Consider the following 18,094-nt stretch of genomic DNA (forward strand, 5'->3'; position numbering starts at 1 on the left):
TGTTAATAGCCAAGACACAGCAGCAGCCTAAGTGTCCATCAATGGATGAATGGATAAAGGAGATGTGGCATACATATGCACACACACACACCCCAAAATATTATTCATTCATAAAAAAGGAAGATATTCTGCCATTTGTGATAACACAGATAGACCTTAAGGGTATTATTTTAAGTGAAATCAGACAGAGGAAGACAAATATTGTATGTTCTCACTGAGTATGTGGAATCTAAAAACACTGGACTCATAAAAACAGAGTAGATCATGCTTACCAGAAGCTGGGTTGTGGGGGAAATGGGAAGACCTTGGTCAACAGATATAAACTTTCAGTCATAAGATGAATAAGTTCCAGGGATCTAATGCACACCATGGCAAATACAATTAACAGTACTGTATTGTGTATTTTAATACTGCCATGAGAACAGATCTTAAGTGTTCTCACCGTAACAACAACAACAAAATGGTAATTACATGAGGTGAAGGACATGTTTACCAACCTTACTGTGGTAAACATTTTGCAATATATGCGTACACCAAATCAGCACATTGTATACCTTAAACCTAACACAATTATATGTCAATTATACCTCAATAAAACTGGAAAAAATCAATAGTCAACTCCAAAGCAGGAGTGGAATGTACACTTAAAATCCCTACATTACTCTCACTAACCTTCATAAAATTTTGTATCTTATCAATGGCTGTGAAACTTTATTCAATTGTTAGAGCTCTCAACAAACCTCAGAGACTATTTTTTATTAATCAAGAGAAATACTATGAGAATTTTTATATTGATTTCCTAGGAAAGCACAAAATAAATAAGACATTAGTACTATTATGTTATAATTAATATTAGTTAGTGTTTGAGAGATCAGATTGTCATTATCAAAAAGAACAAACACTGGATTAAAAGATCCTCTCTGAGTAAACAAATTACAAGTATATACACATTTAAGAGCTGAATAGAAAAAAATAAAATAATAAAATAAATTTAAAAAAAAGAGCTGAATAGGCCTCTTGGTGGAAAAATAATGGAATGAAACTTAAAACATTATTACCCATGCTAAAGACAAAAGAATTTACAGCTTCTTAAAACTTAGAGACTTTTAAATTATTCTAATATTAGCCTTACCAATCTGAAAAAAAAATTGAACAAAATCAATGTAGTGTAAACACTTTGTTGTGTTTCTCATTGCTTAGGAAATCATACCTCGTAAGAGCTGTTCCTGTTTTACCACAAGTCCCTGGTATTTTTTAAAGGTTTTTTCATAATCTTTTCTCAAGGTTTGGTTTTCAGGGTCTTCATCAAGTAAGCAACTTAAGTTAAGGATCATCCATACTCATTGAAACAAAGAAAATCTACTGAAATATACTATGAAGAACAGTACTATTTCATGTGCAGTGTTACCCAGTTATTTTCTATAACCAATAGTTTAAAATATTCATCTCTACACAATAATTTTAGAACTTCTTAAACAAGGGTTCGTGGTTATGCTTGGAGACTTTGGGTAAACGCATGTTTAGGTTTTACCAAACACCTGAATCCCCAGAAATTTTATGCAAATATCTTATGTATGTATACCAGTGGATCCATGAATCAAAAGGATTGCTGCCTCAGAGAGTGTTTTAGTTAATAAGAATACTTAATTCCACCTTGGACAGATGCCCAGAACATTCAAAGGATGTTGATTAGATCTAAAATGCTTTAGTATCCTCTTCAGACTCCCCATCAAAGAGAACTATCCTGAAGTTAGAGGTCAACAAGATTTTTAAATTATACCTTATGGCCCCAAGTAACCCTCTGGACAACTGCAAAAATAACTAGTTATTTCGGTCTGACTTCAGGATCAGTGCTTGGGGAAGCACTTCAAAACTTCCCTCTCATTGACTGCTGCTTGTATCAAAACACAAGGAATCTCCTGCATTTCAGTATGCCTTGTAATCCATGATATGTCATAGTTAATTGAAGCATTTTTTTCCATTCTTACTAGCTCATGAATAATGGTACATCTTTCAATCAATGATATCTGATACTTAACAGAATTATGATATATCCTAAAATATCAATTCCCGTCACTCAACAATCACAAAATATTAATTAATAATTACTAAAAGTTCCATTAGTGGTTCTCTCCATACACCTCCTATTAAATGAATTTCAGGTGTATTTAGGAGACTTGTAACTCTAGAAATGATCTAAAGTCTCCAGGATCACTGAGCTGCCCATAGGATTTAAATCTACACCATTTAGATGTCAGAAGCTCATAGCACAAACAGAAAACCCCTAAACCTGCAAAGATCTTAATTTAGAAAAGTCAAACTTGTGTGTACATTAGGGTGAATTTTTAGACTATCTTGGGGATTTCATGATGGAGAGGTAAGAAATATATGATACTCTGCACAATAGGAACAATATTTTTACTTTTTTTTTGTAAAGATCTTATTTATTTATTCATGAGAGACACGGGTGGGGGGGTTGGGCAGAGACACAGGCAGAGGGAGAAGCAGGCTCCATGCAGGGAGCCTGACACGAAACTCGATCCCGGGTCTCTAGGATCACACCCTGGGCTGAAGGCGGGGCTAAACTGCTGAGCCACCCAGGGTGCCCATATTTTTACTTCTTAAAAGAGATCAATAAATATTGGGTTCAAAGGAAAATTACCAGTATGGTTGCTAAATAAGCCATATGAATAAGCTAGGACCTATAATCTAGAAAAATTAAGCTACAGAGGCAGTATGATAAATATTTTCAAATACAAGAAAAGTGATGTTTAAGAGACTACCCTATTCTATTTTGATTTAGCATGCAAGATTAGATTCAAGGGACAGAAGTTACTGACAAGTGGATTTTAGTACACTAAGCAAAAGAACATTATAATAAATAGGATGTCAAACCACAGAATGAACTAAATAAATAAGAAACACTGTTGAAGAAAAGAGTAAATATCCAATTTGTAAAGGAAGCTGCAGAAAAGATTTCTACATTGAAAGATAGTTTAAAATACATCATTTACAAAAATTTTTAATAAATTTATTTTTTATTGGTGTTCAATTTGCCAACATACAGAATAACACCCAGTGCTCATCCCGTCAAGTGCTCCCCTCAGTGCCCGCCACCCATGCACTTTAAGATTCTTTTCATAGGTTCTATCATTCTGCAGCCTCTTAGATTTGAATATATTAAGAATTTTTGGACATAATTAGTAAAACAGAATTTAATTCCAATCAAAGTCAACTTATGACAGACAGAACTACATAAACCATGGTGAGACAGGGCTTCAGTTAACCAAAGGATCTTAGGGGATATAATGATAAGGTCACTTAAGAGAATCACCAGCTCAATTATCCAGGACCACTATTATCTGCTCCTTCTAATAAACTAATCAAAGAGACAAAAAGCATATATCAAACTATATTCATTCTGATAGTTTCAATCTTCATCTTAACCATCAACACTCTTTTATTTTTCCAAATAATGTAAATGGCAAAAAACAAAAAAAACTATCCCACCTATCTACATCTCATAGCAACAACCATGGGGTGAAATGCCACTCTGAAAGGATATCAGCTTTCTTCTTCTTAGAGAGTTCTTCTTGCCACAGTTCATGTCTTTTTAACTCATGATCAATGATATTCATACATAGAGCTCCAATTTTATAGTGAGTGATAAGTCCATGAAACTGAGAAAAGCTTTAAAGAAGAGATTTTAGTATATATTTGAAGCAATATGTTTTGTAGATTCAGGAAATTTATTTTGAGTAAACACTTGTACGTTGGTATAATGGATGTAGAAAATAAAATTTGATATATATTTCAATAAATGACTACATCCATGGTATACTAGGCAGAGACCCGAAGTTGTAAGATTACTTTAAATATATTTTCCCATACTATCCTTACCTGAAATAAAATTACTTTTAAATTAGAAATGAAAGAAAACACATTTTTTTGTAATCAACCACCATTTTAACTATTCAGATACTCTCAAAATAAACTTTCAGACTGCTGTAAAACAAAACTAATAATATAACAATACTAATATTAAATAAAATAGATACCAGAGAATATAGATCAGTAAAATATTAGTAATCAGGTTTTTGCATGTGTTTCCTATACAATTCATTCATCCAAGTATTTATTTAATAAATATCTATTTGCTAATGCTGGCACAGTTTTAAAACAGAGGCAATTCTCTGGGAATTAACTCGAAATTTTTCACAGAATCTCAATGAACAACTTTCCAGAGAATACATGTATACAAATAAACACATATGGATACCTAAAAGTTATCATATATATATATATATATATATATATATATATATATACACACACACACACATACATACATACACAGTGATACATCACTGGCACTTACTCTTGAGTCAGGCTTTATTCTAAAAACTATCCAAAAATGGTGTTACTATTATTATCCAGTTTACAGATGAGGAAATTGAAGCACAGAGAAATAATGTAATCAACACGGGTTGTAAATAGCAGTACTGCTATTATGTGGATTCAAATCCAGTCTATTTTCAGAGTCCATACTCTTAAATTCTAAACCACTTTACTATTCTACTCTGCACATGCATGGGTCAGTACAGACTGAATGAAGGACAGAACAACAGAAAGGACAGAGAATGGGAAAGAGAGCATGAGTTTAGAGACAGAACTCTAGGACATACATATAGGCAGACATATAGGAAGACTGAGCAAACCAGTAATCCACAATCCAAATCATTAGCAAAATGAAAGAAACAGAGAGAGATTTCTACTTTTATTTCTTAATTTTTATACTTACCTAGAAAAGCAAAAAAAGATGTAAATTATGTTTGTAGCTAACTCAACACTTTGTTTCCAGTCTTCTCTTAGGACTCTTGCTAATGCACCAAGGGCAGTTTCTAATGACATAAGAAACATATAAAAATGATCATTTGCCTTGCCTGTAGTATAAAGGGTGATTGGTTTTAAATGTCTACTTATTAATAAATAACAAAGCTAAGCTAGAACTGGAATAAAAAAGGAAGGTGTTTCTTTCCAACACAGAAAGCTGTTTTTAAAATTGAAATACAGCTTTTACTTAAAAACTCATAACATGTAACTTTAAGTCTCTAACTATAAACAGAAAAGTAAAATATGATTTAGATAAAGTAACATGGTAAGTACATTGAGTGACAAAAAAATAAAAAGACAATTTATTTTTTAATTTGTATTTCCACTTATAATCTTGCTACTACAGTGCCATTTTTTTGTTTGTTTTTTAACATCTGATTTAATGTGTTTGTGAAGAAGGAAAAAACTAGAATCAGTCTAAAAAATAATGAGCAGTTTAGCAGGCTAACACTAGCTCCATTGAAGCAAATTAATAAGCAAATAAAACTTACACACATAAAAATAAATCTATTTTAATATTATGTTAAATTAATGCCAACAGACATAAAACAAAAAATCTTTCATAAAATTAGCTTCAGGGTAGAATAAACATCTCTGCTAGATTTTTATCTTGAGAAAGGGAAAAACTTAATGAACTGATGGTAATGAGAATTACCAAATGCTAAGTAAACATAAAATAATGAGACCAGTTTCAAATTAGAATTGTTACACAGCTTACCGATGCTTAAAATATTAAAGCATTAAAAAATATCTGTGTTATACAGAGATCATAATTCAACTTTCTATAATAGGCATTCAGAATCTACTGTACTTTATGGACTGCATTACTAGTATTAGTTATGGTAATGAAAGTGTTCAACTTATTTTTGCTCTTTGGTCATTCAGAATATGAAACTATTATTAATCTACTTAGGAACTTTTCAAGCTAAAAAACATCCTACAATATCATTTCATAATGTTATTAATACTCACAATGCAGAGCACTGGTATACCATATGCTTTGAACAAAACTGTCTGGAGTCAAGTAAATAGATAGGCAACATACATTAACATGTAAAAGCTCCACAAAGTTCTACCTAAAGAACCAGGTAAGTTTTTTATTCAGTATTAATGAAAAGTATTTCACCACTATAATCCAGAGGAACCAGTATTTCTTAGAATATACAGTTGACCCTTGAACACACTGGTATGAATTCTGTGGATTATTATTGGAAAGAAACATAGAAGTTGCCAAATGACTAGGAGGGAAGGCAAATGAAAGATGCAGAGAAGTCTGAGACAGCAGGGCTCTTGCCTGCTCCTGGCACGCCTCACATCACTCACTATCTGTTGGAAGGTAGGTTCATCGAGGTCTTGAACTGAGAGGTACATATGAACCAGCTCTGGGAAGAGATTGTTACTGAGGTGGTGAGGCATGGTCAGTCACAGGCCAGAATCGGCCAAGGACCACAGAATAACTTGCCATCCTCCCTCAGCCCTCCACTATCCCCCACCCAGGAGTAACAAGTCCAGAACAATGGGGCCAAGAGCACCAAGCAGGAACCTGGGATGCAGAGTGGACAGCAGGGAGGTTGCTGTCCGTGGTGCTGAAATCTCTCCTAAGTGGGGAACTAACTCCTCCAGGGAACTGGCAGCTCACTACTTGCCAGCATCTCCTATAACCAGAAACTGCATTAGAACTTCATAAAAGGGGTCTCCTCTGATGGAGCAAGCAACCTAGATAGACAGGTGAAAGTGTTCTGCCTTCACTCAGATTCCATGTATACAAATACTTCCCACATTCTTGGGTATGGAAGCAAGGAACGGGTGCCACTCCATGATCCAGCTTAACTTTGGTTGGGGACAAGGAGAGGTGTGGTGCCTTGTTCTATTACTGTACCATATGCAGTTAAGTTTCTTAAAAGTCAAAAATTACATGTGTATTTTTGACTGGAGGGGGGAGCTACACCCCTAAACCATCCTCTCCATTGTTCAAGAGTCAACTGTGCTTTGGAAAATAATGTACTATAATGTCATGAATTTAGGTATATGGCTAATAACCTATTTTCCAAATTTCATTTCATTTTTCTCCATTAGTATAGAATAGAAAAGTGTCTCAATAAAAATATAGCTATGGGAATTGTACATAGATCATCAAGAAATAGCCAAAATAAAATTATGAAGTTTACTGAAGGCCAAAATATAACCCAAAATCAATTTATCAGTGAAATGCAATCATAATTAAAATTCCATTATAATTTTTTAGAGCATATGATAAAGCAATCTCAAAATAATTTATTAAGAAAATGTATAAGACCAGCAACACCTATTTAAAAAAAATCAACAAATTGGAACATTTCTCCTACCTACTCTAAAACTCTAGTCAAAATACAAAACAAAACATAACAAAACAAACAGTATAATAGTGGTATGCAAATTATCAAATAGATCAATGGAAAAGAAAAAAAAAGCATTAAAATATACCTATGAATATACCAGAACAGTACATGGCAAGAATAGGTTTTTAAGAAGTATCTATTGAATAACTGAATGCCAGGCATTTAACAGAAAAGACATTTCAAATCTTTGGGGAAAGGAGTATTCACTAACTAGGTTGGAATAACTGGCTATTAAATATGCAAAAAATTTACATCTCTACTTTCTACTTTCAATAAAAATGAATTTCAGGGCCAAGCATTTCTGTAACCAAAGTAAGGACCTCTGAAGATCCATTTCTCTATTAGTGTATTAAAACACTGGTAGAGTTTTTACCAGTTTAACTGGTAATAAAAGTCCTTCAGAAGAGAATAGTACCATTAATGCTTTATTTTTATTGTTTAAATTAAATGATATGTGAATTCTTCACAGTAGTTAAGTGTTATGGTCTTAAGTTAAAAAATTTTCATAAGAAGGTAACAAAGATCTGGGAAACAAATGCATTCCTAACTTTGGTATAATGTTAGCTTTCTCTTTTGTAATAAACTTAAAAACCATATAATAAAACAAATTTTCTATTTTTAATATTTATAGATATAAATCACCATTCAATAGCAGTTCTTCCAAGTTATCAGGATTTCGAGCAAGCTGCAGGATCAAAGCAGAACCACGAACTTTGTCAGGAATATCTTCATATAGTAACTCAATGTATTCATCCATGTCATTAATGTTAGCAACTTCATCAATCTGAAAGAAAGGAAGAGGAAGTACTCTAAAAGAACAACAATGTTCAACAAAGCTACTGTCAAAAGAAGGATATTTTATGGTCAATATATTGCCCTTTTAATAACAGACAAGTTTTCAAAGTACTCATAGTCCTTTCATAGAGGGGAAAATTAGACCTCTGGGTGCTAGGAATCCAATACAAAAGTAGTTATATATTATATAAAAATAAGATATATACTCTAAAATTGGCCTATTAATATAAAGTATCTTAAATGTAATACAAAATAATTTAGTTCTACTTCAATAGGTTAATTGGTATTTCAAAATATAACGCAGTAAGAATATTTAAAACACTTCAAAACTTACTTGTCAAAGTAAATATATCTAAAAAACATGTCACTAACTTTTGCCTGTATGTAATACTGAATATCTATCTTTCCAGGTTCTAAGTTCAATAATTTTTAAAATTTCCATATCTATTTAATGTTATTATATGAATTATTGATGGGAAAATGGAAAAACCTTACAATCAATCAGTTATCTATTAGATCAGAATACAGTCTTACCTCCATTCCTTCAAAAGGAGGTGGATCTTTAGGCTTGCTTGATTTTTCTTTTTTTTCTGTAAAAAGATTTTTTTTTTTTTTAATGAGAAGAACTAAGTTTTTAGAGTTACTGGGCAATTTTTATTTTTAGCAGCTGACTTCAATTATGGCTGAGTTGAGGATCTTAAAACTGAATAGTTTATAAAATCATCTTTTTCCCAATAAATTAAAAATTCAAAACTGTTCACCTATAATCCATCTGTTCTAATGAGGATATCAAGGAGAGTATAAATGATCCCAAAGTCATAATTTCATTTCCTCCTTTGTTACTACCTTTTTGGGTATGTAAACAGCCAGACTCGCCAACAAGAAGCAAAATAGTCCCTTCTTAACTCACATTTAAGATGGGAGGAGGAAAATCAATAAGGCAACAATACATTAATAAGTTGAGTAATATAAAAACTAAAATGGAAAAAAAATCACTGAAGGTAAGGAATCACATAAATTAAGTATTACTATTTTGTTTCAATCACTTTTAGGGTGCAAGATTCTGGCTTTGAAATAGTGAATATCAAGTAAAAAAGTTAAAAAAGAAAAATGGAATAGTTTTTAAAAAATAAGTGTGTATTTAACATAGCAACAGTATTTCATTTATGTCTTCAAAACATTAATATCTACATAAGCAGATTGATTTGAACAGATTTACCCATGTTGACATGAAAATTTCCTTATATTCATTTAATTTGGGGGGAAGAAGGTGAGAAAACTAATTTACCTTGAAAACACAGTTCAAGGGTTTTAGTAGTAAAGATACTCTAATGTAAATGCACTTGGGATTAAATTAATTAGGCATGAGGAAAGATCAATTTTAAGGACACTATAACTCAAAATAAGTACACACACTTCTTGCTAGAATACAGGATTTACTTTGCTCACTTTGAACTTATTTATCAAAGGAGTTATCGCCCTCATTTATAGAGATCTTAAGTAGAATATTCTATCATGAAACAATAAAAATTCTTCTTAATATTTTCCTTATAGCAGTTATTATGAGTAATTAACATACATTGAATGCCAGTTATGTAGTTGGATGGAATCAAATTCAAACTGCTTATTTTTGCTTTTAAATAAATTTATCATCACTTAATTCATCCAAAAATACATACTGATCACATTAGATATTATATTCAGGGCTAACTAATAAAAGTGTATGTTAGACACAAGGCATTTCATTTGCTGTAAATAGAAAAGACAGAATAATTTGAAAAAAGCCCAAGCAAATTTTCTTTTACTTCTTTCTACTTAGTATAATCAACACTTAAGCATTTATGAATTATTTCAAAGGCACCACATTTTAACTCACCAATGGTGAAAGACATGTAAACTTAATCAGTACTATGAAGTAGAATATGTATTCAATAATCTGAGATGACTTTCTATTCAAATGTCTGTATTTTTACTTTGTTTCATTTTTGGTTTAGAATATTTGATGATGTCTTCTAAAAATAATTGCTTAGCTTTAATTTTTTTTAATTTTTAATTTTTTTATTTTTATTATTATTTTTTTAAGCTTTAATATTTTAATGGCTTGGTTCTTTATGAAGAAATTGAAGACAGAAGAATGGCAACAAGGAAGACATTATGAATGAAAAAGCAATATTTTCCTAAGAAAGATTCATAAAACTTGTATCTTTAGGATAGTTGAAAACATATGACATATATTTTAACATTTAAATGCTTGAGTAACCCATTCAAATTATAAATTAAATCTCTATAAGAAATTTAGAAAATATAAATCTAATTGTGTAGAGAAAATAGATTTTGCCGCCCCAAATTCTCTCCTTTCATTATTCTAGAGTCAATATGACAGACATTTGCTTTTTCACTCCTTACCTCAGCATATATGTACACAAACATACACACACACAATATGAAATATACACAACACACACACACAAACATACAGACACAAACACAAACATACACACCTACCACAATATGAAACAGAAACAGATCATTTTGCATAGAAGTATCTAATACAGAGCCTTCCTGCAGGAAACTAATAGGTTTATTCTTTCATTCATTATTTACTTATAGCACTGGCAAAATAAAATAAAACAATAACAAAACAAACCCCATGATTGAAATATCAAAAGCAAAAACTATAGTTAAAGAACTCTGGTTATGCATTAAAAAGTAAGGAATTATACTTACCTTTTCCTGACAATGAATCCCGGCGGTTCTGTAGATAGTACAACAGCTGTTCTACCTCATTTAATTTTGAGGGATGAATAAGTTTACATTCTTCAACCACCTTCCGTGCCAGGGAAGTTATATCTGTGTTGGCATTGAGACTCTTAAGACGAATGCTGTAAGCATATCAAAAATTTCCAACTCAGGTAATACCAAAGTAAGTGATAAAAATACTACTTCCAAATAAATAGTTATAAAGTATTTAAAGGTACCTGACACAGACTCTTTTAGTAAAATATAATAAAGTATTAGATGTAATTAGGCTTAGAAAAATGCAAACAAATGATTTCTTTGAACTGGACAGGCAAGATCACAAAAGGAACATAAAATCTACATCTGACTCTTCTAGACAAGATAGCATATCTTGTCTAAGACAGGTATCTTGTTTTAAAACAGTCTTTCTGACAATATATATGAAGTCTTAATCATTATTGGATATGAGAATCCATATTGCCAAAAATAAGTAATTTTCTTGACCAAACTCACAATTATTTAACTTGGGACACACACATAATATCAGTATTTTCAGATTCAATTGTTCTGGTGGAAACAATTGACAATGTACATGGATTTGTGGTACCAGGGAGAGCCATGAAGACACAAAATTAGGTTCAGGTGAAAACTCAATTGGTGGCAAAAGACTCAAGCAGATGTACCCATGTATGGCTTACATTCAAAAAGAGAAACATTAACAAAGTAGCCACTGTGTGGAATTATTTTTTGGTGAAGACAGCCGATGTTGGAAGAGACATCAAGATATTAGAGGCAGTTGGGACAGAGATCTCTGAAAAATGCTTTGTCCTCAGCATCTGTGAAATCATTATTCAAATACTGATGATCTGAAATAAGTGCAGCATAGTGATTTATATATTATTCCCAGCTAAACAGTCTTCCCTCGATCTGGTCCTCCCAGGATTCTACAAATTACCTAATAGTCTTTAACAAATTCCTTTTATGCTTAAATTCCCTAGAGTGGTGGGGTACCTGGGTGGCTCAGTGGTTGAGCATCTGCCTTCAGCTCAGGTTGTGATTCCAGGATCCTGGGATTAAGTCCCACATCAGGCTCCCTGCGGGAAGCCTGCTTCTCCCTCTGCCTATGTCTCTCTCTCTCTCTCTCTCTCTCTCTCTCTCTCTGTTTCTCTCATGAACAAATAAAATCTTTAAAAAATGTGCAGAAATGGCTTCTAATGTATGCGACAACCAGCAATACTTAGTCCATTTAAGTTTTCTTTAATCTATTTATATTCCTACAGTTTTAAATCTTTTAAACTATTTATTTTTGTATAATTTTAGCTGCATATCCAGAAGGCATCACGTGGTGCCTTTACAACAACTGATGAAACAAAACTGATACGTTATCAGTGAATGAAGTTCACAGTTTACATTAGGGTTCACTCTTTGTGTCCTATAGTTCTCTAGGTCTTGAATGTATAATGCCATGGATACACCATTACAGTATCATACAAAATGGTTTTACTGGCCTAAAAATGCCCTGTGCTTCACCTATTCTCCCCTCCCTCATCCCTTGAACTCCTGACAGCCTCTAATCTTTCTACTTTCGTTTTTTCTTTTCTAGAATGTCACATATTAGAATCTTTCCAGTCTGGCATCTTTCACTTATATGCATTAATATAGTAAGGTACCTCAAATGTGTTTTCACATCTTGATAGTTGATTTCTTTTTAGCCCCGAATTGTACTTGGTTATATGAATGCACCACAGTTTGTTTACCCGCTTGCCTGTTGAAGGATACCTGGCGTGCTTCCAATTTTTGACAATTATAAATTTTCTACAAACATTAATTCTCCTGTTTTTGTGTGGACATGTGTTTTCAACTCATTAGAGTTCATATCTAGAAACACAACTGCTGGATTATATGGTAAGCCTATGTCTAACTTTGTAAGAAATTGCCAAACTGTCTTCCAAAGTAGTTATAATACCATTTTATATTCCCACTAATAATGAATGAGTTCCTGTTGCTCTATATCCTCACCAGCATTTGGTGCTGTCAATGTTTTGGATTTTACCTATTCCAATAGGTATGTAGTGGTATATTGATTTGATAAAGTAGATTTTTCTATCCTTTTTTAGATCTATTTTCTACCAAGATATATATTAACAATCTGACTCATCTTCTTTCTATCCAAGGTAATAGATTTTCTTCTTTCAGTGTGTATGCCTCTCTCCTAACTCCTTCCCTCATTATAAAAGACAAAGAAAAAACAGGTAGGGCTAGAATTTTTAGAAAATGTCAACCATATGTTTACTGATTATACTCATAGTAAAAAATCAGAACCTCATTAGGCAGTCCATACCTACTAAGAACATCAAAAACCTACAAGAAAAATACCCAAATTATTTTTGGTCCATAATCATCAGTATCTTATAAAGAAATCTTGAGAAAACTGGGACTCCGTTGAAGATGGGGCTTAAATATTCCTTTACCTAATAAGGGAAAATGAAATATAGTACAAGTCTTTTAGACCTGGGCCATAGCACTGACTACCCCAATTTAATGACAATTTCACTTTGTATTTGTCTCAGCCTATATGAGTGTCCCTCTCAAAATCAGCCTATATGAGTGTCCCTCTCAAAATCCTTATCCCCACTTGCTGCCATTGCTAAAACTTCTTGAAGTATCAACAAACTACATTCTCCTTTTGGTCCTACAGTGATTTCTCTCCAAACCTTGCGCAGCCACAGTTGAGTATCACAAGGTTGAATTACTTAGGTTTTCCCTTACTGAAGTTTAAATCCACGTACTATCTAGCCATAGTTGGTAGTAACTCCTGCCAAGTGGTTGACACTTGGGTGAATGTATCCTTTGTCTAAAAAGTCCATGGATTTCCAAGCAATAACAACATTCTCATTTAATTCTAGCTGAAGGAGGCTACTTACTGCATTCTTAAGAACTAAAAATGAAATCTCTCTCACCTGAAATGTGGATATCTGAAGTTCTAAAGGCAAAGACTAATCTGCTACCTTCTTTGGAAGTCAAATTAATAAGATCTCAAGAGATTTTTACATGTTCTCAAAATGCACAAAATTCAGGCAGCAATAAGAAACACATTAATGGAAGAGAAAGTGTAAGAGGACACAGTCTAAGAACTGTGTGTGTATATATGTGTATTTTCTTCAGTTTAGCGGATTATCCAAGGACTCAGTTATTTTAATGAAATATCTGTGTAATTTAGTCTCCTAACACAAAAAAGGAAGATGGATTAGGGATCTTACTAAGATATTAGGCAGTTTCTCTTTGCAGGTTGCTACACACATGGAATTTCTTAATTGCAGCACTATTAAAATTTGGAGCCAAATCATTCTTTGTTTGTAGGTGGCTATCTTGCACATTGTAGGATGGTTAGCAGTATCCTGTCCTCTATCCACTAGATTTCCAATAGGATTCCTCCAGTTACAACAACCAAAAATGTCCCCAGGTATTACCAAATGTTCCCTGGGGGAAAAAAATCACAGCCAATTGAGAACCACTGCTATATATTTAAAATACAGTATTTTTCAGTGTGCTACACCACCAGAACATACTAGTACTTTTTTTTTTTAATTTTTATTTATTTATGATAGTCACAGAGAGAGAGAGAGGCAGAGACACAGGCAGAGGGAGAAGCAAGCTCCATGCACAGGGAGCCCGACGTGGGATTTGATCCCGGGTCTCCAGGATCGCGCCCTGAGCCAAAGGCAGGCGCCAAACTGCTGCGCCACCCAGGGATCCCCATACTAGTACTTTTTAACTAGTTAAAACTCTTTTAACTTTGTTCCCAAATCAAAAATTTTTTTTTAAAGGGAGGGAAAGATGTTGGAGAGAATACTAGGTAACCTCAAACCTTCTTTACTTCCACAACACTATGGAAGAAGGGCAAGACAATTAGCAGCACAACTAATAGATTAATGAAAAAGGCCAGTTTCCAATGGGCTCCTGAAAGTATTATAAAAGAAGGAAGGAAAGTATGTAGGATGTCAGGAGATATAAGCTCAACTCATTGAGTCAGAAATGCTCATTTTATTACTAACATCTTTCATAGGGCTAGACTTTTAAGGGATGAATTAAAAGTACATGCCCCATTTGGGAATTCTAGAATTCATAGTATTTTCTACAGTTCCAGGGAAAAAAGAATACAGACAGGATCCCCTAAAATAGACATTTCCTAAATTAAGCAAAAAAGTCTCACATAATCATATCTTTTATTATTGATTTCACAAGTTGTAGTAGTTTATATTCTATTATATGCATTTACTAAATGGGATAAATTAGAAATGATATTTTTCAAGAAGCCCCATCATGCTTATGTAAACCTGATCTTCTCTGGAATAAATATACTCTGATTTTATAGTTTAATATAGTCTCTGCTTCACTAAGATGAAGTATGTCTAGAAGAATGCTATAACCATCTATCATCTATAGATGATACAAATACCATCAGATTTCTACACAATTTGTATAAGGTTCACTACTTTCAAAACATACACAAATGAAAAAAACTTACATCTTTTGGCATTCCTTTCGTTCTCCCAACATGGGATCACCCATTTCTCCAAGAATAGTAGCTTCCACTTCATACTGAACAATGAGTGCTTTTTCTGATGGATGTACATCAATATTTCCTCCTTTAACTTTCCTATATGATAAAAAGAGACAGATTAAAAACTCACAAAATGTTCATGGTTTTTACCGAGTTTCTAGTTCCAAAAGCATGTGGGTTGGATTAACATATGCATTTAAATTATATTTTCTCTTGACTTGGACCAAGAAACAAGTCTTTTTCTCCAAGTCTGTAAACTCTGTACTATACTTATTATGCTTAGTCTTGCAGAAAGCACCTTAATAAATAGCTATACCTGAGGAAGAAATACATTTACACAAAGAACCATGCATAAAAGCAAGTCAATAAAATAAATAAGATGTTCTGGAGAGAATAACCTCAAACAAAAATTAGCAATTCAAAAACAAAGAAGCTGCCCAAAAACTTATATTTTATTTTCTATTTCATTTTTTTGTTTTATTTCTTCTCTTTTCTTTTTACATGGGTTCATGCATGGAGCCAAGTGCAGGGCTTGAACTCATGATCCTGAGATCAAGACCGGAGCCAAGATCAAGACTCAGAGGCTTAACCAACTGAGCCACCCAAGCACACCGCAAAATTTATATTTAAAAAATCAATCTGCCTAACAATTAGCCCATTAACTGTAATACAAAATGACATGAAGAAATTATGTAAACTGCAATATTTATTATGTATCATCTTATATGACTCTGTAAATTGTGGCATTAGTACCTAATCATTTTTCAAATCATACATTTTTCATAGTTATACATCTCAAATTATAGTGTCACTAGTAGTTCCCATGGAAAGTTCCTATATATATCATCCTTCCGAGCTTCTAGAGTTTATACAATGAATGTTTAATTATTGAAAACCAATGACAAATTAATTCCTTGTCACTTGGCCGCATTTGAAGGTGACAAGTTGTACTCAAAGAGATTAAGCAATAGGAACAGATAAATTTCTCCCTGTGGTCACAGTGGGCTAGGGGGCATTTTAGCCTGATGAGAAGAAACACAAATATGACAATGTCTTAAATTGATTCCAATAATTAGAAACCCAAAGCTTTTCCTTCTGTTAGAAATAAATGGCTTCTTATGTATATTTTCAGTGTAATTTTTAAAATGATCTTTTCATCAGAATTCTTCAAGTAAAAAAAAAAAAGCTAAGACCATGGAGATGGAGTCTGTATTGGGACCATGACTAAGACTCAAGTAGAGAGACAGAGTGGGAAATCAAATATAACAGTGCTAGAGTGTAGGTACATCAGCAACTAAACTGACAGTAAGGTGTTCAGAACAAAGCTGGTAAAGAATGGAAGCAACTAGGAACCAGGCAGGCCAGTAAAAACAGGAAATCAGATAAACACACATATACTAAACAGGATGGTACAGAGTCTAAAAGGTAAGATAAATGGATACAAGTCGAGGTTAGCAATTAAAAGCTAAAGAAATCACAGGAATCAAAAGAACTAAGAAGAGCTTAAAAAAAAAAAAAAAGATGTACTAAATAAGAAGCACTACACAAACTAGCTTAATTATAAAGCAAACTAGTTATTTGTTTCCTGATGAGATGGAGAGCAAACCCAGTCATGAATTTCCTATACAGAAAGGGGCAAATTCAATGAAGAGAATCATAAGGATAAAAAATGGAGATCTTATGAGAAGTCTCCTACCACCACTTTCACAGTAGGTCTTCCACGTACCAAGAGGTGAGATAGAAGCTTAACTGCTGTCTTCTGGTCTGATATCTTGCCTTTCTCAAAGAAATTAAATAGATCAAAGAATCTTCCCACTTCTTGCGTGTGTGTGTGTGTGTGTGTGTGTGTGTTTTAAAGAGTAATAAATTCATTCAATTTTTAAAAGTTTATCACTAAAGCAGGTTATGTTTTTATAGGAAAAGTAGAACACCGAAATTGCAAAGAAAAAAATAAACTCAAAAACCTAGAAGAAAAAAAAAAACTAGAAGAAACCAATTTTAAAAATTTAGCACATGTACATTCAGATATTTTTCTACCAAATATACATAATAGAGTGGCAGCTCTAGACTTTCTTTATAGGAGAGGCCTAAGGGTAACAATCTGGTAGAGTTGAAACTACATTGAATGGCACTTTACATTAGAGTAACACAAGTTATTGTTTATATCAATGTGGGGGCTGATGGAAATTATGGATGGATAAACCCCTCCCATTTTCCCTGGCATTGTAACTGAATATATAAAATACATATAGGGACGCCTGGGTGGCTCAGCAGTTGGGTGCCTGCTTTTGGCCCAGGTTGTGATCCCAGCATCGGGGATCAAGTCCCACGGCGGGCTCCCTGTGAGGAGCCTGCTTCTCCCTCTGCCTATGTCTCTGCCTCTCTGCCTCTCTGCCTCTCTCTCTCTCTCAAATAAATAAATCAATCTCAAATAAATAAAATAAAATACATATATTACAACTAAGGTCATATTATACTAATAGTAACATACATTTAAAACTTACTATGTAGTCACTTTATGACAATGCTTTGCCTTTAGAAATTCATACACTCAGATTACAGATTCTCCATTTGTTGAACACCTTGATTCTTTATTTCTAACTGATGCTGAACAAAATTTACACATTTACAAAACATTCAAAATCATTATAGGAAAAAAAAAATCATTATAGGGCACTTGAAATTCATACACTCAGATTACAGATTCTCCATTTGTTGAACACCT

The 18,094-nt window shown here is 33.1% G+C and overlaps 1 protein-coding gene across 2 annotated transcripts in view; it reads right to left on the reverse strand.

Moving 5' to 3' along the window:
• Positions 1 to 18,094, reverse strand: part of KIFAP3 (kinesin associated protein 3) — a 147,084-nt gene that overhangs the window by 113,394 nt on the left and 15,596 nt on the right. For both annotated transcript variants that reach the window (XM_041765016.1, XM_041765006.1), the window contains exons 2-8: positions 15,334 to 15,465; positions 10,794 to 10,948; positions 8,601 to 8,656; positions 7,914 to 8,055; positions 4,802 to 4,901; positions 3,566 to 3,690; positions 1,211 to 1,309 (exon numbers count right to left, since the gene is read on the reverse strand). In XM_041765016.1, the coding sequence (XP_041620950.1) occupies positions 1,211 to 1,309; positions 3,566 to 3,690; positions 4,802 to 4,901; positions 7,914 to 8,055; positions 8,601 to 8,656; positions 10,794 to 10,948; positions 15,334 to 15,465 (809 nt within the window). The remainder of the gene's footprint in view (positions 1 to 1,210; positions 1,310 to 3,565; positions 3,691 to 4,801; positions 4,902 to 7,913; positions 8,056 to 8,600; positions 8,657 to 10,793; positions 10,949 to 15,333; positions 15,466 to 18,094) is intronic.

The sequence above is a fragment of the Vulpes lagopus genome, chromosome 1 (assembly GCF_018345385.1).
Source record: "Vulpes lagopus strain Blue_001 chromosome 1, ASM1834538v1, whole genome shotgun sequence".
NCBI classification, from domain to species: Eukaryota; Metazoa; Chordata; class Mammalia; order Carnivora; family Canidae; genus Vulpes; species Vulpes lagopus.